Source organism: Alligator mississippiensis, chromosome 1 (genome assembly GCF_030867095.1).
Source record: "Alligator mississippiensis isolate rAllMis1 chromosome 1, rAllMis1, whole genome shotgun sequence".
Taxonomy (NCBI): Eukaryota; Metazoa; Chordata; order Crocodylia; family Alligatoridae; genus Alligator; species Alligator mississippiensis.
Genome location: NC_081824.1, coordinates 475,588 through 499,589, shown reverse-complemented (window position 1 = coordinate 499,589; position 24,002 = coordinate 475,588). Strand labels below are relative to the sequence as shown.

Sequence of the window (24,002 nt, the reverse complement as noted above, 5' to 3'; positions counted from 1 at the left end):
TGCTCACTGGAGCCGTGAGCGAGAGGAACCAGCCCCGGCTCCGTGGGAAAGCGGCCAGGGCCAAGGCTGCGGCCGTAAATCTGCCGCACACCTGGCCGCCGGCCCGCTCCCGAGGCAGCCGCCGGCCTCCCCGGAGATGCCTCTGCCGGGGGCGGCTGGGGCCTGGGAAGGAGCGCGGCTGCCAGCTCCAGCCCCCAGCAGCTGCAGCCAGGCCTCCCGGGCGCAGAGACCACCCCCATTTCAGCCTGGGCCCAGGGCTCTCGGCACGTCCCAGCCGCCAGGGCCCCCGGGCCCAGGCCCCCCTGCGCCGTGCGGTCCAGCCCCACACGCAGCCCAGCCCGTAAATCAAGTCTGTATTGGGTCGGGCCACGGGGACGCAGCCCCGCAGAGCAGGGGAACAGCAGCCCAGGGGCAGGAAGGCAGAGCCAGCCCACGCACTGGGCGCGGGGTCCCACGGGGAGGCAGTCCGTTTCAGGCTGGGGGGGATGCGGGGCATCCTGGCCCCCCGATGCTCCAGCCCGGAGCGGCTCAGGAGGCCTTGGCTTTCCGGCGCTGGGTGCCCCAGACCAGCAGGGATAGGGCGGCGGTCACAGCTCCCAGGACCCCGTAGAAGAGCAGCATGGGGAAGGTGCCCTGCAAGGCAAAGCCAGCCGTGAGCCCATGGCCCCCAGCTCAGGACACGGGACCCTCTGAGCCGGGCTTGACCCCCAGGGCCATCCCGTCCCCCCGGCAGGACAGGCTGGCGCTGGCCTGGGCACCTCGAGGAGGCAGCTTCCACCCTTCCTGCCTCCCATGGCTCCCGGCGTCTTCCGAGACGGGCCCCAAGGCCGCGCGGCTGCAGCACAAGGCCTCTGCTCCGCTCCGTCTCGAGCCCTTTCCCAGGCTTCAAGCCTGCAGTGATGCCCCGAAGCACCCCGTCTCCATGCTGGACATCGCCCTGCGTGCAGCCTCCCCTGTACGGCCGCCTGTCCCCACTCGGTCGTTCCCATTGCTCACCCCAGACCTCTCCGCTTTCCCACCTCCTTAAAACCCCAAGCACAGAGCTGCCCGCCGCACTCTCAGCCCGGGACGTGGCAGCCTGGCCGGCCCTGAGATTCGTTCAAGGGTGTTGCAGACGTCCCAGCACATCAGGCGGGCGAACATCTGAGATAAGCCCAGAGGTCTCGGACCAGGCAGACACAGCCACAGGTCCTGAAGTCTAAACACTGCTCTAGATGTGTTTTGTAGGCAAAACACAAAACAAAACAAAAAGCAGAAACCAAGAACTGGCTCTTTCCAAGGGGGCTGCGAGTCTCTCACGGGGGAGAGCCCGTCCTGGAGCCTAGACGGGCTGAAACTGCCCGGCCGAAGCAGCGTCACCTCCTGGGCCCTGCAGCCCAGAACCAGGCGCTGTCTTACGTGCACCCCAGACCCCTCCAGGCAACACGACAGCCCAGCCAGCGACGTCCCACCCAGGACCTGTGCATGGGTTATTGGGCACCGTGGGCAGCCCCCCACGCATCAGCTGGGATGTCGCCCTGTTGCTCTAGCCCAGTCCCCTTCACCCAGCACCAGCCCTGCCCGGCAGCCGCAGCTCCCCCCAGCCTTGGCGCCTGCTCCCGGCAGAGACTCCCCGTTCCTGCACCAAGTCGCTAGCAGAGCCGTGCAGCTGCAGCCCGCGGGGAGGAAGGGCCCAGCTTGGAGGCTGCAGTAAAGCAGGTTCAGGTTGGATCCCTTAAATGCGTCTTCACTGTCAGAGCAGGGCAGCCACGGGAGAGATGCCAGGGCAAGGGGGACTCTCCATTCCTGGAGGTGTCAAGGAGGGTGGACGGGTGCTAGGCAGGAGCAATCTAGGCACAGTGATGCCTGTGCTCTGCTGTGGGGGGCTTTGGGGCCGTGCTGGTTGCCTCCAGCCCCTTTCTGCTCCATGTGTCAGGGGGTTTAACCCTCCCCGCAGAGGTGCTGGGTGCTGCAGCCCGGGCTGGGGCTGGGCTGGGCTAGTGCTCCTGCTTGCACCAACCCCACAGCGTCCTGGCTGGAGGGTCTTGCCCCTGCGGTCAGGCTCAGTCCCACACCGCACTGGGGCAGGAAGGGATTTTGCCTCGGCTCAGACTGGTGCACACTGGGTGGTTTTGCCTTCCTCTGCAGTGGGGGCACGGCCTCGGCCTGGGGTCTCAGGAGCATCCACGAACCCCTTGGCCACAGCAGGATGTCAGGGAGGGGCGATGCCTGGGGCTAGGCCAGGCATCTCTGCAGTTTTGCTCTGCAGTCAGATGCGGGGTTTGTGTGGGCGGGTTTGCACAGGGCTGATCCTGGACTAGACCTGACCTCTGGAGCTCCCTGCCTGCCCCGCGGCGCTGGGACTCCAGTTCTATGACACTGCCCAGGGCCCCAGGACCAGCACCACCCCCTGCCCAAACCCTGGCGGCTTCCCGCTCCTCACCTCGCGCAGGCACTTGTAGCCGTGGTAGGGCCCCCAGCACAGGCACTGGACGAGGCCGGGGCCGTTGGGGGCGCACTGGGAGTTTTCAGGGCAAAGCCAGGCTGCGTGGAAGCGGATGGGAGAAGAGGTCACAACAGGGCTGTGAGACCCCCGCCTCGATGGCTCTCAGGGGGCAGAGAGCAGCGCGGAGGACAGTGCAGCCCCGACAGCAGAGCCCGCACACCAGCTCTGCGAACACCCCCTGCCCCTACCGAGCTCCCCGGAGCTGTTGCAGGCGTTCCTCTGGCCCTGGCAGAGTCTGCTGTCTGCGCCAGCTGTGATGTTCTCCCAGGCCGCGCTGCCCCCGGGGCAGTCCAGGGCAAGCGGGACGGCTCTGGGCAGCAGAGACGGGTCAGAGCTGCCTGGGTGTACCCAGGCCACAGCAGCCTGCAAAGGGTTAAGGACCCAATCCTGCCCCCCACCCAGCCAAGGGTAAGTGCCCCCCCAGCCACCCACCCTCTTTGCACTCTGTACCCCACGGAGCCCGCCAGTCCTGGGGCCCCCACACCAAGCCTCCTCCTGGCCCCTGTGGCACCCCTTTTCCTCCAGGGACCCCCAGGCACTGGGGGGGACACGACAAGTCACGCCCTGCCCGGCCCAGCCCAGCCCAGCACTCACATGCTCTGCAGGCTGGTGAAGCCCAGGAAGGAGGCGTCAGGGAGCTTCTCCAGGGGGTTCTCCGTCAGGTCGCTGTGGACAGACCAGTCACAGGTGTCAGCTAACCCTAACCCAGCACAAGCCCCGTCCGCCTGGGGCTGGGCACGGCTCAGGACCGCGGGAACTCCTCCCAGCCGGGCCCGCAGGAGCCAGCACGGGGCGCGGGAGCCAGGGGAGCTCGGGGGCAGGAGAGTCGAGGGGTGGGACTCACATGACCACGGCGGTGCTGGCGTCCTGGAACCCGGGGCACAGGCTTGTCCGGTTGCAGCTGCCCATGTCCAGCCTGGGAGGGGCAGAGCAGCATCAGCACGCCCAGCGGGACCCTTCCCCGCAAGTCCAGGACGGGGTCCGTGCCCCCCAAGCATCTCCGCTGTCCCCTCCCCCGCGGTGCCGTACGCCCCCCGCCCGGGGGGGGCACAAGTTGCCTGGGCACCAGGAAGGCAGGGGGTAGGGCGCCCCTCGGGCCCCCGGTGCTCGGGGTCCTCTCGGACATCTCTGGGCTTATCCGGGGCATTGCGTGGAGGCGGTGGCACGCCTGGCCCTGCTACGACCCCGCGCTAAGGCACCCTTAAGAGGGTCTCGCAGCACCCCCGCCACTCCCGGTTGAGAATCACGGAGCTGGGGGCATCGATCCTGGCTCGTGGGCGCGGGAAGCGACCAGGCCGCGGAGCAGGGCACGGGCAGGGCGAAGGCAGCGACGCGGGGCACGGAGCGGGCGGAGGCGCTGGGTGCAGCAGGGAGGGGGGAGCCCTGCCCGCACCCCGCTCCGGGGCCGGGCGTGCGGGCGGGGAGGCAGGCGGCGCGGGGCTCACCCCAGCAGGCGCGGCGGGTCCAGGCAGCAGCGTCCCCGCAGCAGGAGGCCGGGCCGCTCCGCGCACAGCCGGGCCACGGCAGAGCCGCGCCGCGCCTCGCCCGGGCAGCACGCGCACACCTGCGGGCACGGCGCGGGGTGAGCGCAGCACGCACGGGTGGGGGGGCGCGCCCCCCCCGGCCGCTCCCACGCGCGTCCCCGGGGCGGGGCGGGGCGGGGCGGGTCCGGCTCCTACCTGGGGGACGGCGCGGGCCCCACGCGGGGCGGCCGCGAGCAGCAGCAGCGCCAGCGCCCACGGGCACGGACACGCGCGCCTGGCCGGGCCCATCGCGCCCCCGCACCCACTCGAGTCACGTGACCGCGTGCCGGCGCGTGACGCGGCGGTGGACCTCCCCGCGGCCACGCCCACCCACGCGGGACCGCCCCGGGGCGGAGCGGCGCGGCCCCACGTGACTCCACGTCTCCCTCCCCGCGCTGCGCGGGGCGGCGCGGGTCGGGGCACGCGTGGGCCCCCGGCAGCCCGAGCCCCACCTCCGCTCCCAGCCCCCACGACGCCCAGGGGCAAGAGGACGAGCCTGTCCCACGTCGGCGTCCCCTGGGCGGGAGCGGGAGCCGTGACCCTTGTGGGGACGTGGCTCGGTAGAAGAAGGCGGCGCTGGGCGGGGGACGGCGAAGGTTCGCGTGGTGCTGCGGGTCCGGCCCGCGGGCGCCAGGCCTTGGCACGCCGTCGAACAGAAAGAAGCGGTGCAGAGCGGGGCGCTCGCGGAGCGGGCACTTCCAGCGCTGACTTCTGAATAGGAAAGGGAAAATGGGTAAAGATATGAAAAGACAAGGTTCGCACGTCCTCCTGCACGGGGAGGCTGAACGTGGACGAGCAAGTCGGAAGGGCGAGCCGACACGGCCGCGAGAGCTATTTGCACCACGGATTTCGTTTACCGGCGAGCAACTTGCCTTCTTCTCCCACGACGCCTTGTGTGCGGGGAGACGCTTTCGAGGAGGTCGAAACAGCATCCTACAGCCCAACACCCAGCTCTTGCCAACAAGGATAAAGATTTTGTCAAGTGTTTCAAGGATCAAAATGAAAAACAAGCAAAAATGATGAAAGACGGCGTCACGGTGCCCGCTGGAGACAAGCTACGGAGCTCGTTGCAAAGACAAAAAAGCCACGTGCAATCGCAGTCTTTAATTTCACCAGCACGTAAAGGGGCTGAGCCGCGTCGGCGGGCTCGGACGCACCCGGTGAAATCGCAGAGGTTCCCCTTGGAGATGATGCGATAAGTCGCCGCGTTGATGATGTCTCAGCCAACACTGAACCTGTTGTTCATGAACAAATAAAAGCAAGCCGAAAATGTGCTTTGCGGCTTGATGAGTCAACAGACATCAGCAGTCACGCTCAGCTCTTGGCTAACGTCGGGTCTATCGACAGAGATGGGATAAAAGAAGGTTTTTTACTTTGCAAACAGCTACCAGGTAACGCGGCTGGAGAGGAAATATTCAGGGTGACAGTGGCCCATTTTCAGGAGGGAGAACTGGAAGGGAAAGCTGCCTGAGCGTCTGCGCAGACGGGGCAGCCTCTACAACAGAGAAAGTGCAAGGTCAAGCAAGGAAACCTGGACGTGCTGGTGACCCACTGGTTCCACTGGGAACTGTGGGTCAACAGAGAAAATAGAGAATTTAAAAGCATGGCCCTTGAGAAGTCGCCTGTTCTCGTTGTTACATGAGGGTTTCATAGATTTCATAGACATTCGGGCTGGAAGGGACCTCGGGAGATCATCGAGTCCAGTCCCTGCCCCAGGGGCAGGAAGTCAGCTAGGGTCAAAGGATCCCAGCAAGATAAGCATCCAAATGTCTCTTGCAGGAGTCCAGAGGAGGTGCCCGCACCACCCCCGGCGGCAGTCTGTTCTTGGGGGCTCGGACAGTAAAGAAGGTCTTCCTTATGTCCAGCCTGAAACAATTGCGGAGGAGTTTGTGACCGTTGGAACTTGTCATCCCTCGGGGCGCTCTGGTGAGCAGGTGTTCCCCCAGATCCTGGTGAGCACCCCGATGTACTTATAGGTGGTCACCAGGTCCCCCCGAGCCTGCACTTTTCCAGGCTGAAGAGCCCCAGGGCTCTCGGCCTCTCTTCATAAGGCCTGTTCTCCTGCCCTCTGGTCATGCGCGTGGCTCTCCTCTGCACTCTCCCAAGCTTCTCCACATCCTTCCTGAATTGTGGAGCCCAAAACTGGACGCAGTACTCCAGCTGTGGCCTCACCAAGGATGAGTACAATGGGAGAATGACGTCCTGGGATTTGCTTGAGAAGCCAAGCCAGCATTTTGGTCGCTTTACTAGCTGCAGCATCACGTTGCAGGCTCATGTTCATCTTGTGGTCAATCCTGACCCCCAAGTTCCTTTCGTCTGTAGTGCTAGCCAGCGTAGCACTGCCGGGCTTATAAGGAAGCTGCGGGTTTTTCTCCCCAAGGTAAAAGAAATATAGTACAGGACGGCCAGGGTGAGGGAGAATTGTTACTCTTCATCAGTGTAGACCATGTGAAGGAACATGTTGAGAGGCTGGACACCTTCAAGTCAGCCGGCCCTGACAGTTTACACCCCAGGGTACTCAAGGGGCTCCCCCCCGCCCCAAGGTGGAATACCTTGCATTTTTTGGTGTTGAAGGCCATCAGGTTTCCATCCGCCTATTTTTTAAGCCTGTCCAGGTTGGTCTGGATCATCATCCTGTCCTCAGGTGTGGACGCTTTACCCCAAAGTTTGGAGTCATCGGCGAACTTGGACAGTCCGCTTCCAATACCAATGTCCACATCATTAATGAAGATGTAGAAGAGGAGTATAGGCCCAAGGACGGAGCCTTGGGGGACACCACTGGTCACGGCACACCACGATGATTGACTTCCATCTATTACCACTCTCTGGGTCCGACCTTGGAGCCAATTCCCCAGCCATTGCACTGTGATGTAGCCAAGGCTGCAGTTGGCCAATTTTTCCATGAGATGATCATGGGACACCAGATCAAAGGCTTTTTTAAAAATCAAGATATATTATGTCAATCTCTTCTCTCTTGTCCAGGTGATACGTCACCTGGTCGTAGAAGGAGATGAGATTGGTCAAGCAAGACCTACCCACAAGAAACCCATGCTGACTATCCCTCAGGATGTTGCCATCAGCCGGCTTGTCAAGAATGGTCTCTTTGATGATTTTTTCAAGATCTTCCCCGGGATAGAGGTCCGGCTGATGGGCCTGTAGTTCCCCAGGTCTACTTTCCTCCCTTTCTTGAAGGTAAGCACCACACTGACCTTCTTCCAGTCTGCAGGCACTTCACCAGAGCGCCAGGAGTTCTCGCAGATCCGTGCCAGAGGCTGGGCTATGATGCTGGCCAGCCCCTTGAGTACCCTGGGGTGTAAACCGTCAGGGCCAGCTGACTTGAAGGTGTCCAACCTCTCAAGGTGTTCCCTCACATGGTCTACACTGATGAAGAGTAACAATTCTCCCTCACCCTGGCCATCCTGTACTACATTGAGCAGGGCCATCCCTTGGGGCTGGTGATTAAACGACACAAAATATCCATTAAGCAGGTTGGCTTCTTCCTGGGTGTCGGCTGTCAGTTGTCCCATCTGGTTTAGCAGGTGTCCAATATTACCCTTGCTTTTCCTCTGGCTCCCCACATACCTAAAAAAGCACTTTTTATTGTCCTTGATACGTGTAGCCAGTTGGAGTCCAGTTGCAGCCTTGGCTTTCCTGGTTTGCTCCCTGCAGGTCCGGACCAGTGCAGAGTACTCCTCCTTTGGGGTGGATCCAGCCTTCCATCCTTTAGAGATGGTCTTTCTTTTTAGGAGCAGGAAGTCCACGAGTTCCCTAAAGAGCCAAGGGAGCTGTGTCCTTTTGCTGCCTTTCCTCCGAGACGGGATAGACGTTGCTTCTGCTTTCAAGATCACTCCCTTGAGGAGCAACCACTCGTCCTGAGCTCCCCTCCCCTTCAGGTCATGGTCCCTTAGGGCCTCACCAACAAGCCTCCTGAGCTTGTCAAAGTCGGCTTTCCTGAAGTTGAGAACTTCTGCATTGCTGACTGACTTACCAGCTTTACAGTGGATAGTGAAGGTGATCAGCTCATAGTCACTGTCTCCCAGCTTCCCTTCGATCGTTAGGTTGCTGATTAGATCATCCCCTGTTGCTAGTAAAAGGTCAAGCATCACTTTGTCTCTCATCAGTCCACAGACTTCTTGAGTCAGATAGAGCTCATTCACGCAGATGAGGAAGCTTTGCGACCGGTCGGATTCGGCCGAGTGCTCTTTCCATGAGATGTCCAGGTAGTTGAAGTCTCCCATGACAACCGTGCACCGGGAGCGTGCAGCCTCAGCCAGTTCCTTGGCGAATTCCTGGTCGAGCTCTTGATCCTGGTTAGGAGGTCTGTAGTAGACTCCTACCATTGTGTCCCCTGTGCCATGTTCACCATAGATTTTAACCCAGAGGGTCTCCAGTCGTCCACCCTGGATGCCAGTGTCAGCTTGCAGGGACGTGTAGCTTTCCTTGAGATAGAGAACTACACCCCTGCCCCTTTTATCTACACGATCTCTCCTGTACAGGGTATAGCTGTCTATAGCTGTGGCCCAGTCATAGGTGGAGTCCCACCAGGTCTCTGTTATCCCTATGGGATCGTGGTCTCGTAGGATATGGGAGCAGATGGAGGGATGCTGGCTTTCCCGGGAAACGTTCTGTCACATCTGTATGAGATGAGAGAGGAAGTAAAAATCTTCTCAACTGCGGAGCAGTTTGCACGTGCGGACCCGATTGCTGCTGTAGCATGGTGCCCGAAGCTTGCCCACCCGGGGGATGTATTCCCGCACCTCAACAATCTGAACAGGAAAATGCAAGGAGGAAATGAAAACCTTCTGTCCAGCGCTGATAAATGGCATGGGTTTAGATCTAAGCTAGCGCTCTGGCCTGAAAATGCAGCAAAAAGCAAGTTAGCAATGTTGTCCCTGGCAAATTCAGCAGATCCAGCTAGCAGTGTGTTGGCTAACGTTAATTTCTCAGCATTTACAGAGTTTAGTTTTTATTTCCCTTCACTTTGTATTGAAGATTTTGAAAGGATCTGCGATCCTTGGAGTTCATCTGCAATGGAAAGCACTAAAAATATTTCAATCATGGCTCAAGAGCAGCTTACCGAATTAAGAACGGATCGCAATTTTTAAATTAAATCTTGTGACTGGCTGTTGGGCTCATTCCGGCTTACCGCTGCAAACAAATATCCAGGCACCATACCTGTGCCAGCGAAATTTTCCAAGCCTGACTTTCATCCAAAACAAACAAAGCGCCGGAGGTTGGTGGAGCAAGAGCTCCGAACTGCACCGTCATCCCCTCCGCCAAGGCAAAGCGACTGCACGTCGAGACAAGCCCCGATTTCACAAGGAATGTAAGTTTTAAATATTCATCAGGTGCTGGGTGCGGGGGTTGTGTGATGCAGATTTTTATTAATGTCACGTGTCTTGGGCTGGAAAAGGTTGGCAAACACTGCCCTAGCTGCCCATCCCCCCCACGTGCTCTCTGTCCATCCATCCATCCATCCACGCCATGTACTATTCATCCACCTCTGCACCCCAAGCTCTCTCCATCTCTCCACCTCATTGCTCTTTATAGTCTCTGCTCCATGGCCACGGATTACGCTCGCTGCCCTTCTCCAGTTCTACCTCCCGTGGGAGGTGCGGGGACCAGAGCTGGGCGCAGCCTTCAAGGCGTGGACGTGTGAATCTCTAACAGGGCACGGTGACACTTTCAGTCACCCTTTGGACTCTGCCTGCCAGCCAGAGGGTCTGAGCTGGGTTTACAGGGCCCTGGAGCACCCCTGGGTTACAGAGTAACCAGCCCCCACCCAGGTGTGTTTGTTTTGGGCAGCTTTTAACGCTGCTCCCTGCTAGCACCGTGGACTTTGCTGTGCAATTCAACTACGCGGCCCTGTGCTGGGAGGGGAAGCCCCATCCTCAGGGCCTGGACCTGCCCTAACACCAGCCATGCCTTCCTCCCGGGCCTGCCTCTCCAAGGCATGAGGGAGCTGAGCAATTGGCCCGTCCACAGGGCCGGGCCAGGCACCAGCCGCACGGCAGGACCCCAGGCTGCCGGGAGGCTGGGGATGACATCCCGTGCACAGTAGCCTCTCACTGACTGTGCAGTGCCCCAGCTGGGCTGCAGCCAGGCCGGCCGCAGCTTCTGAGCAGCTGGCTGGAGCACCGTGCTCGCAGGGTACTAATCAATGGGGCAATGTCTAGCTGGCAGCCGGTCTCATGTGGAGTGCCCCAGGGGTCGGTCCTGGGACTCGTTTTGTTCAATTTCTTCATGAACCACCTGGAAGATGGGATGCAGTGCACCCGCAGCAAGTTTGCAGATGACACAAGCTGGGGGAGGTAGTAGATAACCTGGAGGGCAGGGCTAGAATTCAGAGTGACCTAGACAACTTGGAGGATCGGGCCAAAAGAAATCTCATGAGGTTCAACAAGGACAAGTGCAAAGTCCTGCACTTAAGAGGGAGCGATCCCCTGCACCGGGGCAGGCTGGGGGTGACGGGCTGGGCAGCAGCTCTGCAGAAAAGCACCTGGGGGGACAGGGGACAAGAAGCTGGACAGGAGCCAGCAGTGTGCCCTTGTGCCAAGAAGGTGACCGGCATCCTGGGCTGCATCGGTAGGAGCGGAGCCAGCAGATCGAGGGAGGTGATTCTTCCTTTTTATTCAGCACTGGGGAGGCCACGTCTGGAGTCCTGTGTCCAGCTGTGGGCCCCCGCTACAGAAAGGATGTGGACACATTGGAGAGAGTCCGGTGGAGGGCAACGAAAATGGTTGTGGGCTGGGGGACAGGCCTGGTGAGGAGAGGCTGAGGGAACTGGGCTGATTGAGTCTGGAGAAGGGAAGACCGAGGGGGATTGAATAGCAGCCTTCACCTCCCTGCAGGGGGGCTGCAAAGAGGATGGAGCTGGGCTGTTGTCAGTGAGGGCAGACAACAGGACAAGGAGCAATGGGCTCAGGCTGCAGCAAGGGAAGCTGAGGTTGGATATTAGGAAAAACTTTCTCACTAGGAAAGTATAAAGCATTGGGACAGGCTCCCCAGAGAGGTGGTGGACTCCGCATCCTTGCAGGTTTTGGAGACCCAGCTGGACAAAATATTGTCTGGGATGATGTAGTTGAGGCTGGTCCTGCTTTGAGCAGGCGGTTGGACTAGCTGCGACCTCTTGAGGTCTCTTCCAACCTGAATTTTCTGTGATTTTAACACCCCCCGGGCCCTGGCTGGGGGCTCCACGCAGCCAGACTCCACGCTGGGCAGGGCCAGTGTGGCTGGGGCTGCTCCCAGCCTGGGCTGAAGGGAGTGACCTGTGGCAGCCTTGGGGGAGACAGGCAGCTCCCCCCAGCCCTGACCCAGCTGGATGCAGCCTCTGGCGGCACAGACAGGAGCTCTGTGGGCCCAGCGGGGCAGGCCTCGCAGTGGGCACGTGCAGCTCCATGCACGCCTCCCCACCTGAGTGCCAGCCCAGCTCCACCCGGACCAGGAGGACCTTGTGCTGCCAACCCAAGGGGTCTGGGCCTGAGGCTGGGATGGAGAGGCTGGGCAAGCCCCTGCCGAGGGTGGTCCTGCTCAGGGCTCGGCACCAGCCCAGCGCCCTCGCTGTGCTCCCGCTGTCTCCTGGAGTTTACCCAAGAATTGGCCGAGGCCGCATGTGCACGTGACACAGTCGTCAGGGGCGATGTTAATTATCCAAACATCTCCTTGGACGAACACTCGGCCAAGCTGAGTCGGTCACGCTCGTCGCGGAGCTCATCCCAACGCGGGAGGCGCGCGGGCCAAACAGAGGTGACGCTCTGCTGCGCTTGGTCCTGGCCGAAGGAGACGGCCTGGTGACCGACCTAAATACAGAGGGAAGCCTGGGCAACCGCGACCACGAAACCGTCACGTTCGCTGTCCAGCATAAGGCAGACAGATCTGACAGCAGGAGTGAAGTCCTGGATGTCGCAATGCAAATGTCAGCAAGCTCAGGTCACTCGTAGGGCAAGTGCTGCGGGGCAGGGACTGCAGGCGAGAGGTGCGCCTGAAGAGTGGTTGTTCCTTACGGACACGATCCTGGAAGCACAAAGGAAGTCTATTCGCACGCAGAGAAAGGTAACAGAAGGGCTGGGAAGCCTCTTGGCTAAACAGGGAAATCACCGTCCTCTCAAGGAAGAAGAAAGAGGCTTATGAGCAGTGGAAGCGCGGCGGCCCCAAGCAGGGCTGCTCCACCATGGCCCGCATTGCAGGGAACAGATAAGACAGGCTAAAGCGGCGCCCAAACTGAGATTAGCGGCGGGAACCGAGGGCAAGAAGCAGCCCTTGTTTGGGTGCGAAGGGAACAGGAGGAAACAACCGATGCGTGCTCCGCTCCGCGCTGCTGCGAGCGGCCGGGGCACCGCGCTCCGGCAAGGACGTGGGCAAGCCGGGGGAGAGCCACGCGCGTGAGCGGTCTCGCGCGGCACGGCACGGCGCGGCACGCGAGGACAGGCGGAGGGACCCGGGACTCTGCAGCCTGCGAAGGCGGCGGCTGGGAGGGGCCCTGGGAGCAGCGAGCGCTCCCTGAACACCGGTTCACCGGGACGCGGGGCAGGACCGGAGCAACGGCCCCCGCTCCGGGACCGCCCGCTCCGGCTCCGCTGGGAAACACGTCCTTACGGGCGGGGCGGGGCGGGGCGGGGCGGGCGCCTGGCCGGGCCCTCTTCAGCACCGGGCGGCCCCGCGCCGGCTCGCCTGGCCCCGCTGTCTGTCCCGCCGGCAGCGGGAGCAGGGGCCGCACCCGGCGACCTGACCCGTGTGGGTGCTCGGGGCGGGGCACCCGCGCCCCCGCCCGCGGCTTTCCCGGCCACGAGCCAGGGCTTAACCATTAGCCCAGACGGAAAGCAGAGTGCGAGCGACCCCTCGGGGCCCCGCCCCCTGCGCACGCCCCGCCCCGCCGGCTGAAGGGTCCCAGGTGTCGCTCGGGGCCCCGCCCCCCGCGCCCCGCAGGCTGAAGGGTCCCAGGTGTCGCTCGGGGCCCCGCCCCCCGCGCACGCCCCGCCCCCCCCGCCCCGCCGGCTGAAGGGTCCCAGGTGTCGCTCGGGGCCCCGCCCCCCGCGCACGCCCCGCCCCCCGCGCCCCGCCGGCTGAAGGGTCCCAGGTGTCGCTCGGGGCCCCGCCCCCTGCGCACGCCCCGCCCCCCGCGCCCCGCCGGCTGAAGGGTCCCAGGTGTCGCTCGGGGCCCCGCCCCCCGCGCACGCCCCGCCCCCCGCGCCCCGCAGGCGGAAGGGTCCCAGGTGTCGCTCGGGGCCCCGCCCCCCGCGCACGCCCCGCCCCCCGCGCCCCGCAGGCGGAAGGGTCCCAGGTGTCGCTCGGGGCCCCCGGCGGACAGCCCCGCCCCCGCGCCTGGCAGGCGTCCCGCCGGCAGCTGTCCCCGCGCGGCGGGCGGGCAGGCGGGCAGACGGGCGCTGCGGGGCGCCGGGCACGGACACCTGCAGAGCAGCCCCCTCCCCCCGCGGGCCCCGGCCCGGCCCGGCCCGGCCCTCCGCGCCGCGCCGCATTGGGCCCGCCCCACGTCATCGGCGCGCGCCGCCCCGCCCCCCGGCCCCGCCCTCCCGGCTCGCACGTGGGAGCGGGCCGTGCGGTGAGTGCGGGGCATGCGATGCGTGGCGGGTCGGGGTCGGGGTCCCGGCCCGCGGCGGCGACCCGGGAGCAGCCGGCTCCGATCCGCTGCGCTGCGCGGGACCCGGGCCGCGGGGCGGGGCGGGGCGGGGCGGGGCAGACCCGGTGGAGGTGCGGTGCGGTGCGGTGCGGTGCGGGCGGCCGCGTGCCGGCCTCTCGGCAGCAGCTCGGGCGGGGCGGGGCGGGGCGGGGCGGGCTCCCGCGTGTGTCCGCGGTCGGAGCGCGCCTGGCGCGGGTCCCAGTGGGGCGAGGGCCCGCCGCCTCCTCCCCGCCCCTGCCCTTGAGTCCTCGGGGCGGCGCAGATTAGCCGGAGCCAGAGCGGGATCCAAGGTCCCGGACAGGCACTTGCCCCGTGGGCGCCGGGCGGCCAGCAGCCCTCCCTGCCCGGCGGCGCTGACCGACTCTCCTCTCGCAGCTCCCGGCAGGACGGGCACGGTGCCGGGCCCCGGTGGCTCCGCGTGCCGGCGAGCCGGAGCGAGCCGGCCCAGCCCCTGCGCGTGGCGGCTGGGCCGGCTGGCGCGGCGGGCGCGATGGGGTTCGCGGCGGTGGACTACGCGATCTTCGGGCTGGTGCTGGCGCTGTCGATGGCCATCGGGCTGTACTACGCGCTGAGCGGCGGGCGGCAGCGCACGGTGCGCGAGTTCCTGCTGGCCGACCGCAGCATGGGCTGCCTGCCCGTGGCCCTCTCGCTGCTGGCCACCTTCCAGTCGGCCGTGGCCATCCTGGGCGTCCCGGCCGAGATCTACCGCTTCGGCACCGAGTACTGGTTCCTGGGCTGCTGCTACCTCCTGGGGCTGCTCATCCCCGCCCACGTCTTCATCCCCATCTTCTACCGCCTGCAGCTCACCAGCGCCTACGAGGTGCGGGGCGGGGCGGGGCGGGGTGGGGGGCAGCGGGGGGGACGCGGGCGGGTGCCAGGTGCGCCCCGTCCCCTGCTCACCACCGTCCCGCCCCGTCCCCCCCGCAGTACCTGGAGCTGCGCTTCAACAAGACGGTGCGGGTCTGCGGCACCGTGACCTTCATCTTCCAGATGGTGAGTGCGTGCGTGTGTCCGCCTGTCCCGCCGGGTCCTGACCCCCCCCCGTACCGGGCTCCTCTCCCTCCGCCGGCGCCCGGCATCCTCCGTGGCGTGCGACCTGAACCAGTGCCAGGCGCTGGAGCTGCCCAGCTCTGCTCCCCGTCCCACCTGCCCCAGCGAGCGCGTTTCACGGTGGCTTCATGCCACTGGCCTGTGACCACCCCCTGGACCCAGGATGCCCAGCCTGCGATCCCCGTCTGACCCTGGGGTCCCGCTGCCCCCCACGCGGCTCCATGTCACCAGCCTGCAGCAGGGTCGCTGAGGGTGGCGTGATGCAGGCCAGGCTTGTCCTCTGCCCACACAAGGCGCTGTCCCTGTTTGGCCCTCCCTGCCGCGACGAGACTTCCTGATTTTGCCTGTGGCAACTTGTGCCGCTCGGCTCAGTCCTTCCCCTGTGGTTCAGTGCACTCCAGGGAATTAGGCAAGTATGCGCCTGCGCAATTTTGTGCATAAAACGCAGGATTGCACCTAATTGCATAATTAAGTCGTGTGGGCTCAGTGCCTCCACCTCTGCAGGGCTCTCGACGCTCTGACCAGGAGCCCCGCGTGGAGGCACCGGGCGCGGTGGCTGCGACTGGCCAGCTGGGGCGTGGGGAGGGGAGCTCCTGCCTGGTGTGGGCCCCGCGCCACGCAACCCCCCCAGTCGTGCACAGCCAGCAGCAGGTGCAGGCCCTCGGGGCGCTCATGGCTGCTGCAGGCAGAGACCCCCGGCAGCACACGGATCCAGCTGTGCACCAGGGACTGCATGTGCTGGCATGGAGCTGGGCTGGCCCAGCCTGCTGGCACACGCCTTCGAATCGGACCAGGCTGGCTCCATGCCGGCGCATGGGGCTTGTGGCACCGCAGGTGGGAGCTGCACGCCGCCGGGCTTGACCGGCTCTGGCAGAAAGCCACGTGTGGAGGCACAGATCCTGCCCAGCACGATGGTGCGTGACTCCCTGTGGCTTCCAGTCCACGTGCCGTCGAGCTGGGTGGGCCCTGTGCGTCCATGTGCAGCCCCTGGGACTTGGCACATCACTTTGAATTTTTGCGTGCGTAATTCCCAGAGGTGTAGCTAAGAATTAAGGAAGCGTGGACAGGGGTGCAACGGCTCACGTCCAGGACCCTCTGCTTTGGGAAGTTTTGAGTGAGGGGGGCAGGCCGCAGGTTGGGGGGTCTGGCCCACATCTTCCGCCTGCCCCGGCTCTGCCCCTCACCATAGCTTTGCCCCCGAGCAGCCTCCACCCGTTGCAGCAGTGTGGGGCACTGGGGGCTCCCAGCAGGGACTGGCTGTGCCTGCAGCCGTTAACACTGTCACGGCTGTGACTTCTCTCCCTGGCAGGTGATTTACATGGGAGTCGTTCTGTATGCGCCGGCACTGACCCTCAATGCAGGTAACGACATGGCTGCTGGGCACGAGGGGGGCTGCGGGGTGGGGGCTCCTGTGCTTCCAGCTGCTGTTGGACCCAGGCCCTGTGCCGTCCGTCCCTGGCGCCGTGCTCGGCTCTGCTGAGCCCCCCGTGCTAGCGCGGCCGGTGGCTCCGAGTGCTGCTCCCCCAACTCCCTTCTGCTTGCAGTGACTGGCTTTGACCTCTGGGCTGCTGTGCTGACCATGGGGCTCGTCTGCGCCCTCTACACCACCCTGGTAAGTGCCCCCCTTGCCCCAGCCGGGGGGGGTGGTCTGTGGGGCAGGACAGTGGGATGGATGAGGGGCCTCCTGTGGGGTGCCCACGCGCCCTGGGGGAAGGACGGCCCCTCCTGCCCCAGCCCCCTGCTGGGTTGTGTGTGGGTGGGAAGGGGCCCGGGCAGCCAGCAGCGGTGACGGGCGGTGTGTTGTTGTCCCCCCCAGGGTGGGCTGAAGGCCGTGATCTGGACCGACGTGTTCCAGACGCTGGTGATGTTCGTGGGGCAGTTGACCGTCATCGTGGTGGGCACCCAGAAGGTGGGCGGCATGGGGCGGGTCTGGCAGGTGGCAGCCGCCCATGACAGGATCTCAGGGATTGAGTAAGTGCCAACACACCCAGGCAGTGACACTCCCATCCCCTGGGGCCCCCCAGCTCCCCCCAGTAGTGGCAGCCTAGTCTGGGGTCACTGCGATGCTTCCTGGACCCTGCCGCAGCCCCGCTGTAGCAGCCAGCTCAGCCCTGGTCAAATGGGTGTTGCACTTAGAAACCGAATTTTTAATCTAGTTCTTTACAAGTTGACACAACGCTCGGTTGATGAAGAGCAGAAAGGCTTGCTTTAATAATGACCAACAGGCTACAAAACTAAACGACAGAAAAAGACTCTTTCCCAATAGAAAACGAGCCATTAGTCCTTGTATTGTCTTAGCTGCAAAGGGAACTTTACCCAATGCAGGCAGAGCCGTTCTTGTACAGCCTCGCAGTGTGCATCCTTCACTTGCGGCTGGGTGGCACGATGGCTTCTTGATCTTCCCTGGACCGTACGCACCTTGCTGGCAGTTCTGTCTTGCTTTTTATACCATTAATTGTATAGCTTCAAAGCAGTCCTTCTTGATAGATGGTTAATCAGAGTCCGAACAAAGCAGGCAAGGACAGAGTTAACATATTCCAATTGTATCCTGTTTGTGTGTTTGTGAAGTTTGCCGGGTTTTGATCAGTTTGGAATCAAATAGGATGGGCATTGCGTGCATGAGAGACCTTTAGGAAGTTGATCACAGAATACTATTTTTCAGTAGTTATTTTAATAAAGGAGCCTAATAAATAGCTGCATCAAATGGCTTCTGGAGACAGCAAAGGTCAGAAACCATTGGTGTGAGTTTCAGGAGAATACACTGGTTTGGCATAATAAACATTTAGCTGTTGACTGCCTGTTTTGAGAAATATGCCTTGATTAATAAATGCAAATGTGAGGCAGTGAGGATCAGACAGTAGGTGTGAGGTAGGTTAGATGCAGTCACATAGACTGATTTCAGCATAAAACTTTAGACAGATATCAGATGTTTGCTTTGGGAAATAGGTCTTAATCAAAGGGGGAATGTGTTCACCAGGATATATTTGCAGTCATGTTTTCAGTGCACCTTGGCTGTCCTTCAGGCTTTGCTTTGAAGTGGGTATTTTAGTTCTTTTGTTGTTAGCGACATGCGGCTCAACTGAGACGTTGACGCAGTTTGCAGGTTTCTCCCCAGGCCACTTGGCTTTCTGGCTTGCTCTCTGAGTCTTGTTACACTTACGTAATGAGTGTGTTAGGTCTCTGCCAATACTTTTATCCACCACTTAATTTGTTTAGGCTCAGGTGTGGTAGACGGCTGAGGACTGTTAGTATGACTGTTGTTATTTTATGGCCTGGGTCTGGTATTGGGCACCGCAAGCACTCCACGCTCTCTTACACCTAATGGGCTGCAGCCATTTAGCAGAGTTTGATTTTCTTGTGGCATTCTTGTTACCACAACCCAGTCTTGGCCCAGCCATTGTCTTGCATTTTTTGTGCAAGAGACGCTGTGCAAGCTTTCACAGTTTTCACATGCACCATGGGTGTGGGGTGGAGGAGGAGTTGGGGGGGCCAGCGCAGGCAGGGGCATCCATGACCCTGGCCCTTTGTCTGCAGCCTGAACCCAGACCCCTACGAGCGCCATACCTTCTGGACCCTGGCCTTCGGCGGTGTCTTTATGATGCTGGCGCTGTACGGCGTGAATCAGGCGCAGGTGCAGCGCTACCTCAGCTCCCGCTCGGAGAGGGAGGCTGTGCTGTGAGTATGGGACACGGGCCATGCCTGGCGCTGCACATCGCCGTCTGCCCTGCTCCCCTCCCCAGCGAGGGCAGGGCCTGGGCTGGGGGGTCCCATGGGGGCAAGTGCCAGGGCCTGGAACATCCCAGCGATGGACCCCTGGCTCCTCCCGGCTAGGCCCAGCTCCGGGCCAGGGAGTCGTCCTGTCCCCACGCCCGCCCTAACGCCCTGCTGCTCCCCACAGCTCCTGCTACGCCGTGTTCCCCTGCCAGCAGATTGTGCTGTCCCTCGGCTGCATCATGGGCCTCGTCATGTTCGCCTACAACCAGGAGCACCCGCTCACAGCTGCCCAGAGCCTGGCCTCCCCCGACCAGGTGAGCCCCACCAGCGTCCCGGGGGCCCCGGCGTGGCGGAACGGGGCTGCCTGAGAACATCAGCGCTGCCCTGGACCGGGTCCGACCCAGGTCCATCCTGCCCAAGCTACTTTGTCACGCTGGCAGAGAGTGGCGGCTGGAAGGGAGAGCGATGGGGTCTGAGCAGGGTTTTCCCTCCTTCTCTCTCCCTGCAGCCTCCAGCACAGAGTCCAGGCAGGTCTGTTGCAGGCCGTGCCCCTCACTCCCTGCCCCACAGCCACTGACGCCCCTTTCCTCCCAGCACATGTCCAGTCCTTTGTGGATCTGGCTGAACTCTCAGCTTCCCCCACATCTGGTAGCCACGAGCTCCACCTTTTAGTGACCCGCTAGGTGGAAAAGAAGTGCCTGGTGTTACTAGTGTCTTGCTGTGTCTCTTTGCTTTTGTCCAGCGAGAGACGGGCTAAAATAAATCCCTAGTGACATTCTCTTCACCATTTGGTATTGTGTGAACCCCTCTGTCCCGCCTCCAGCATCTCTTCTGTAAGCTGCCCAGGCCTGGCCTTAGTCTCTGCTCACAGGAAGCCCCTTCGTAGCCCTCATCACCCTCGCTGCCCATCTCTGGACCTGCTCTAGTTCTTCTCTCTCCTTTTGGAGGTGCGGAGACCAGAGCTGGGCACAGTTTCGAGGCATGGACACACCATGGATTTATAAAGGAAGCATCAACATGATGCCTTCCTCCTCCCCCTCCTCTTGCCAGGGCACACCTATCCCCTGCCCTTCCCTTGGAGTCAGCTGTTGGGAGGGCTGCACCCCAGCGCTGGGGCTCCTGGGAAGGAGGAAGCTTCTGCACCCCGGTGCAATGATGCTGTTGCTCGTGGCTGCCTCCCGGTCCCTGGGAGCCCCCCCCAGCCCTGCCAGGGCCTGTTCTGACCCCCTTCCCTTGCAGATGGTACTTTACTTCGTCATGGACATCCTGCAGGGCCTACCTGGCCTGCCCGGCCTCTTCGTTGCCTGCCTCTTCAGCGGCTCCTTGAGGTGAGTGTGGGGGGCCCTGGGGCAGAGTGGCAGGGGCAGGACCCTGCTGCCCGCCCGGGGTCACGGGAGCCCTCAGCTGTGTTGTTTCGGCTTCTAGCACCATCTCCTCAGCCTTTAATTCCCTGGCGACGGTGACCATGGAGGACCTGATCCGTCCCCACTTCCCCAGCCTCCGCGAGTCCCAAGCCACGCTGCTCTCCAAGGTGCTGGGTGAGTCCCGCGGCCCCAGCGCTGCACGGAGCCTCAGCGGGACCGGGTCGGGGTGGGGGAGACACCGAATCCAGTGCCAGACCCTGCCTGGCATCACAGCAGAGCCAGGCGGGAGAGGTCCCAGCTCATCCAGCCCCTGCTCTAGGCAGGATCAGTCTTGTCTGGACCCGAGCTGTTTCTGACACCACATCCTGGCCCTGCACACCGCGACACACCCCATTGCCCAGAGCTGCCCAGGGGAGGACAGGGGATGAGGATGGTAGTGCCCTGCTGCTGCCAGGGGGGTTCAGCGCATCGAGAGACCCCAGGATGAGGCTGTGCCCCGGCTGCAAAAGAAGGCAGAACCCCCCAGTCCACATGTGTCTGAGCAGGGGGAAATCCCCAGTCTGAGCCTGAGCAAAGGGGCAGACTTCAGCCTTTCCATCTCCCCACTCCCAGCTTTCAGCTATGGCCTGGTGTGCCTGGGAATGGCCTACATCTCCTCCATGATGGGCTCCGTGCTGCAGGTAGGAGCTGTCTACGTCCTTCTGTCCCTGGGCTCTGTGCCCTGTGCTGCACTCACCCTCCAGTGCTCTTCTTGCAGGCTGCAATCAGCATCTTCGGCATGGTGGGTGGCCCGCTGCTCGGCGTCTTCTGCCTCGGGATGTTCTTCCCATGTGCCAATTCCCTGGTGAGCACCCCCAATCCCGCTGCCAGCAGGGGCCCCTCGCACCAAGGGCAGGGGTGAAGGGCACTGGTGGAGCTGGAGCTGGGGTCCTGCCCTGCTGCACTAATTGCAGCTGGCGGCAGCTTCTGGAAAGCTGCCCCTGGGGGAAGGGCGTGCACACGCACCCCGGGTGGCGTGACTCCCTGAGCTCCGTCACGGCACGCTCAGCCCCGGGGTGCTCAGGAGCAGTGGGGCAGGGCGACGAGTCCCAGTGCCCTATTGCTGACGGCAGTGCTGCGCAGGGCGCGATCGTGGGCCTGGCAGCAGGGCTGGCCATGGCCTTCTGGGTCGGCATCGGGGGCTTCGTGTTCAATATGATGGCGTCGCCTGTGGCCCCCCCGGCATCCAACAGTACCCACTTCCCCCCGAACGGCAACCTGACGACAGCTGTCATGACGACCCTGCTGACCTCTACCACTGCCCCCCCAAGGTGAGGGACGGTGGGGGTCTGTCTGGAGGGCCTGAGCTGCAAAAATGTGCGTGGGGGGAGGGGGTCGGGGATGGGACTGGGGCCTCGGGGTGCAGGCAGGAGCATGCGTCTGGCTTGTGGGGGGAATTGGCCTGGCTGAGGCCGGACCCTGCTGCCGACCCTGCCGCGGCAGCTCCAAGGGGAGTGCAGCAGGGTCTGGGTCAGGGTCCCTGCTGCTCCTCATGGTCCTGCCGTCCCTCGCAGCCGCACGGGGCTCCACAAGTTCTACAGCCTGTCCTACCTGTGGTACAGCGCCCACAACTCCACCACCGTCATCGTCGTGGGGCTGCTTGTCTCCTTCCTCACCGGTATGCCCACCCCGTGGGCTGGGGCTGCCCTCCCTCCGGGGGACTAGAGGGGATCAACTGCTGTACATGGGTGGCCAGGGTCTGGGCCTGGCCAGGGATGACGTGGCACCCCCGTCGGGTGGGGGGGGGGGGTCAGGCCTGGCCCTGCTGCGTTGGGGCTGATCCGCCTGGGTGGCGGGGGGCAGGCCTTGCTCAATGGGACGTCCTCCACCTTGCAGGCCCTATGCGGGGAGAGGATGTGGACCCACGCACCATCTACCCTGTCCTGCTCAAGCTGTGCCACTGCCTGCCCCGCAGATACCGGGCCCAGCTGAGCTGTGGGGTGGGCAGCTCCATGCAGGTGAGCACTGAGCTGGCTTCCTCAGCCTGCCTCCCCCTTCCTGCCATGGCTTCATCCAGTGCTGGAGCCCTCGGCTTTCCTGGGCCCTAGGCACTCTGTCCGTAGGCACTGAGGTGTCATGGGACGGGGCCAGCAGGGCCTCTGAGCCAGGCTGGGGCTGGTCCAGGAAGAGGCATGTTGGCCCCCTTCATGCACCTCTCCCCTGCCCAGGACATGAGCGGCACGGACCCAGCTGGCCTTGCTGGACAGAAGACCAGCAACGGACTGCCCAACGGGCCCCCGGTCGGTGTTGCTAGCTGCGAGGAGGGTGAAGGCTTCGCCCGTGCAGATGCCGTTCCCACCTGTGTGGTGCAGGAGACATCGTTCTGAGCTCAGGTGCAGGAGATGCAGACGGGCTGTGGGGCTGGCACAGCCTTCCCTGCCTACACCCGTTGGGCCAGGCCTTGGCCCCAGACCAACAGGCCTGTGCTCCATCCGTTCCATCCCCCCGGGGGCTCCCGGGCCAGGGTCTGCAGTAGCCAGGGCTTCACAAGAGACCCATCAAACACTGCGAACGGGGCTGGGAGCCAGCCTTGGTCCCATCTCTGCACCCACTACATGGAGTTAGGACCAAAGATGGAGTTGGGCTCTTGCCCACCCCAATATATGGGTGCACACGCATGTGTACATGCACACACATGACTAGGAGCCAGTCAGAAGGGGGAGCTGGTTGCCATGCAGCGCACTCTCCTGCCCCCGGGCCATGAGCATGGCCCCAGTAGACTTCTCCCCACCGCTGCCATCCCCAACCCCCCGTTTCCCTCAATAAATGTTTTTGTGCATCCTGGTGTGGGTACCTGACCCTGCATGACCGGGGGGAGTAGATTTCATAGACATTCGGGCTGGAAGGGACCTCAGAAGATCGAGTCCAGCCCCCTGCCACAGGGGCAGGAAGTCCACAGGGGTCATAGGATCCCAGCAAGATAAATATCCACTTTTCGCTGGAAGGAGTTCAAAGTAGGTACTTGAACCAGCTCCAGCCCTCAGGGGCTTGGACAGTAAAGAAGTTCTCCCTTATGTCCAGCCTGAATCGGTTACTGCAGTTTGTGACCGTCATCCCTTGGGGCGCTCTAGTGAACAGACGTTCCCCCCAGACCCTGATATACACCTCTGATATAGGTGGCCACCAGGTCCCCCCTGAGCCTGCACTTTTCCAGGCTAAAGAGCCCCATGGCGCTCAGCCTCTCATCATAAGGTCTGTTTTCCTTCCCTCTGATCATGCGCGTGGCTCTCCTCTGCACTCTCTCAAGCTTCTTCACATCCTTTTTGAATTGTGGGGCCCAAAATGACGCAGTACTCCAGCTGCGGCCTCACCAAAGCCAAGTACAAGGGGAGAATGACGTCCCGGGATTTGCTTGAGAAGCATCTATGGACGCAAGTCAGCGTTTTGGTCACTTTACTAGCCGCAGCATCTCACTGCAGGCTCATGTTCATCTTGTGGTCATTCATGACCCCCAAGTCCCTTTCGTCCATAGTGCTAGCCAGCGTAGCACTGACGGGCTTATAAGGATACTGCGGGTTTTCCTTCCCAAGGTGGAGAACCTTGCATTTTTCAGTATTAAACATCAGGTTCTTGTCCACTCATTTCCTGAGCCTGTCCAGGTCAGCCTGGATCACCCTCCTGTCCTCAGGTGTGCATGCTTTACCCCAGTTTGATGTCATCGACAAACTTGGCCAGTCTGCTTCTGACACCAATGTCTACATCACTGATGATGCTGAATAGTATGGGCCCTAGGACAGAGCCTTGGGGAACCCCGCTGGTCACAGGGCACCACGATTGACTTCCATCAACCACCACCCTCTGGGTCCGACCACGGAGCCAATTCCCCAGCCAGAGGATTGTGGTGAAGTGGAGGCCGCATTTGGCCGGTTTTGCTAAAAGGTGATTATGGGATACCAGATCGAAGGCTTTTTTAAAGTTAAGATATATGACATCAATCTCTTCTCCCTTGTCCAGGTGATAGGTCACCTGGTTATAGAAGGAAATAAGATTGGTCAAGCAAGAGGTAGGCAGCACCTGAGGCCACATGCAGATGTGCTGGGAGTAGAGGATGGCAAGGTGGGAGGGGTGACCCTGCTCCCAGCACAGCTGGACTAGCTGTGAGCTCAGCCTGATTCCAGGTCTCCCTCCTCCAGCCATGGCAGGGCCCAGCCCAGTCTCTGGAGCAGTGCAGGCAGCATCAGGGCAGGCAG

General features: G+C 62.5%; 2 protein-coding genes across 10 annotated transcripts; one reads left to right on the top strand and one right to left on the bottom strand.

Moving 5' to 3' along the window:
* Positions 1–336: 336 nt before the first annotated feature.
* Positions 337–9,269, bottom strand: ATRAID (all-trans retinoic acid induced differentiation factor). 5 transcript variants are annotated; one of them, XM_059727501.1, is made up of 7 exons: positions 4,165–4,287; positions 3,931–4,049; positions 3,330–3,401; positions 3,080–3,151; positions 2,674–2,795; positions 2,423–2,523; positions 337–633 (listed from the first exon to the last, which is right to left on the bottom strand). In XM_059727501.1, exons 1-7 carry the CDS (start codon positions 4,255–4,257, stop codon positions 529–531), a joined length of 684 nt encoding a protein of 227 aa, XP_059583484.1. In that variant the 5' UTR covers positions 4,258–4,287; the 3' UTR covers positions 337–528. The 5 variants fall into 5 exon arrangements, with proteins under 5 accessions (XP_059583484.1, XP_059583473.1, XP_059583468.1 ...); XM_059727490.1 differs by lacking the exon at positions 3,931–4,049 and having other exon boundaries at positions 4,165–6,432; XM_059727485.1 differs by lacking the exons at positions 337–633; positions 3,931–4,049 and adding an exon at positions 640–1,785 and having other exon boundaries at positions 4,165–6,432.
* Positions 9,250–22,591, top strand: SLC5A6 (solute carrier family 5 member 6). Of its 5 annotated transcripts, none has more exons than XM_006273590.3 (16): positions 9,250–9,334; positions 14,021–14,465; positions 14,573–14,638; positions 16,005–16,056; positions 16,240–16,307; positions 16,512–16,666; positions 18,230–18,370; positions 18,594–18,723; positions 19,649–19,737; positions 19,835–19,947; positions 20,386–20,453; positions 20,531–20,617; positions 20,896–21,083; positions 21,327–21,430; positions 21,649–21,770; positions 21,981–22,591. In XM_006273590.3, the coding sequence occupies exons 2-16, from the start codon at positions 14,136–14,138 to the stop codon at positions 22,137–22,139; spliced, it is 1,872 nt and encodes a 623-aa protein (XP_006273652.2). In that variant the 5' UTR covers positions 9,250–9,334; positions 14,021–14,135; the 3' UTR covers positions 22,140–22,591. The 5 variants fall into 5 exon arrangements, with proteins under 5 accessions (XP_006273652.2, XP_019342630.1, XP_059583462.1 ...); XM_019487085.2 differs by having other exon boundaries at positions 19,814–19,947; XM_019487086.2 differs by lacking the exon at positions 9,250–9,334 and adding an exon at positions 9,430–12,060 and having other exon boundaries at positions 19,814–19,947.
* The last annotated feature ends 1,411 nt before the right edge of the window (positions 22,592–24,002 follow it).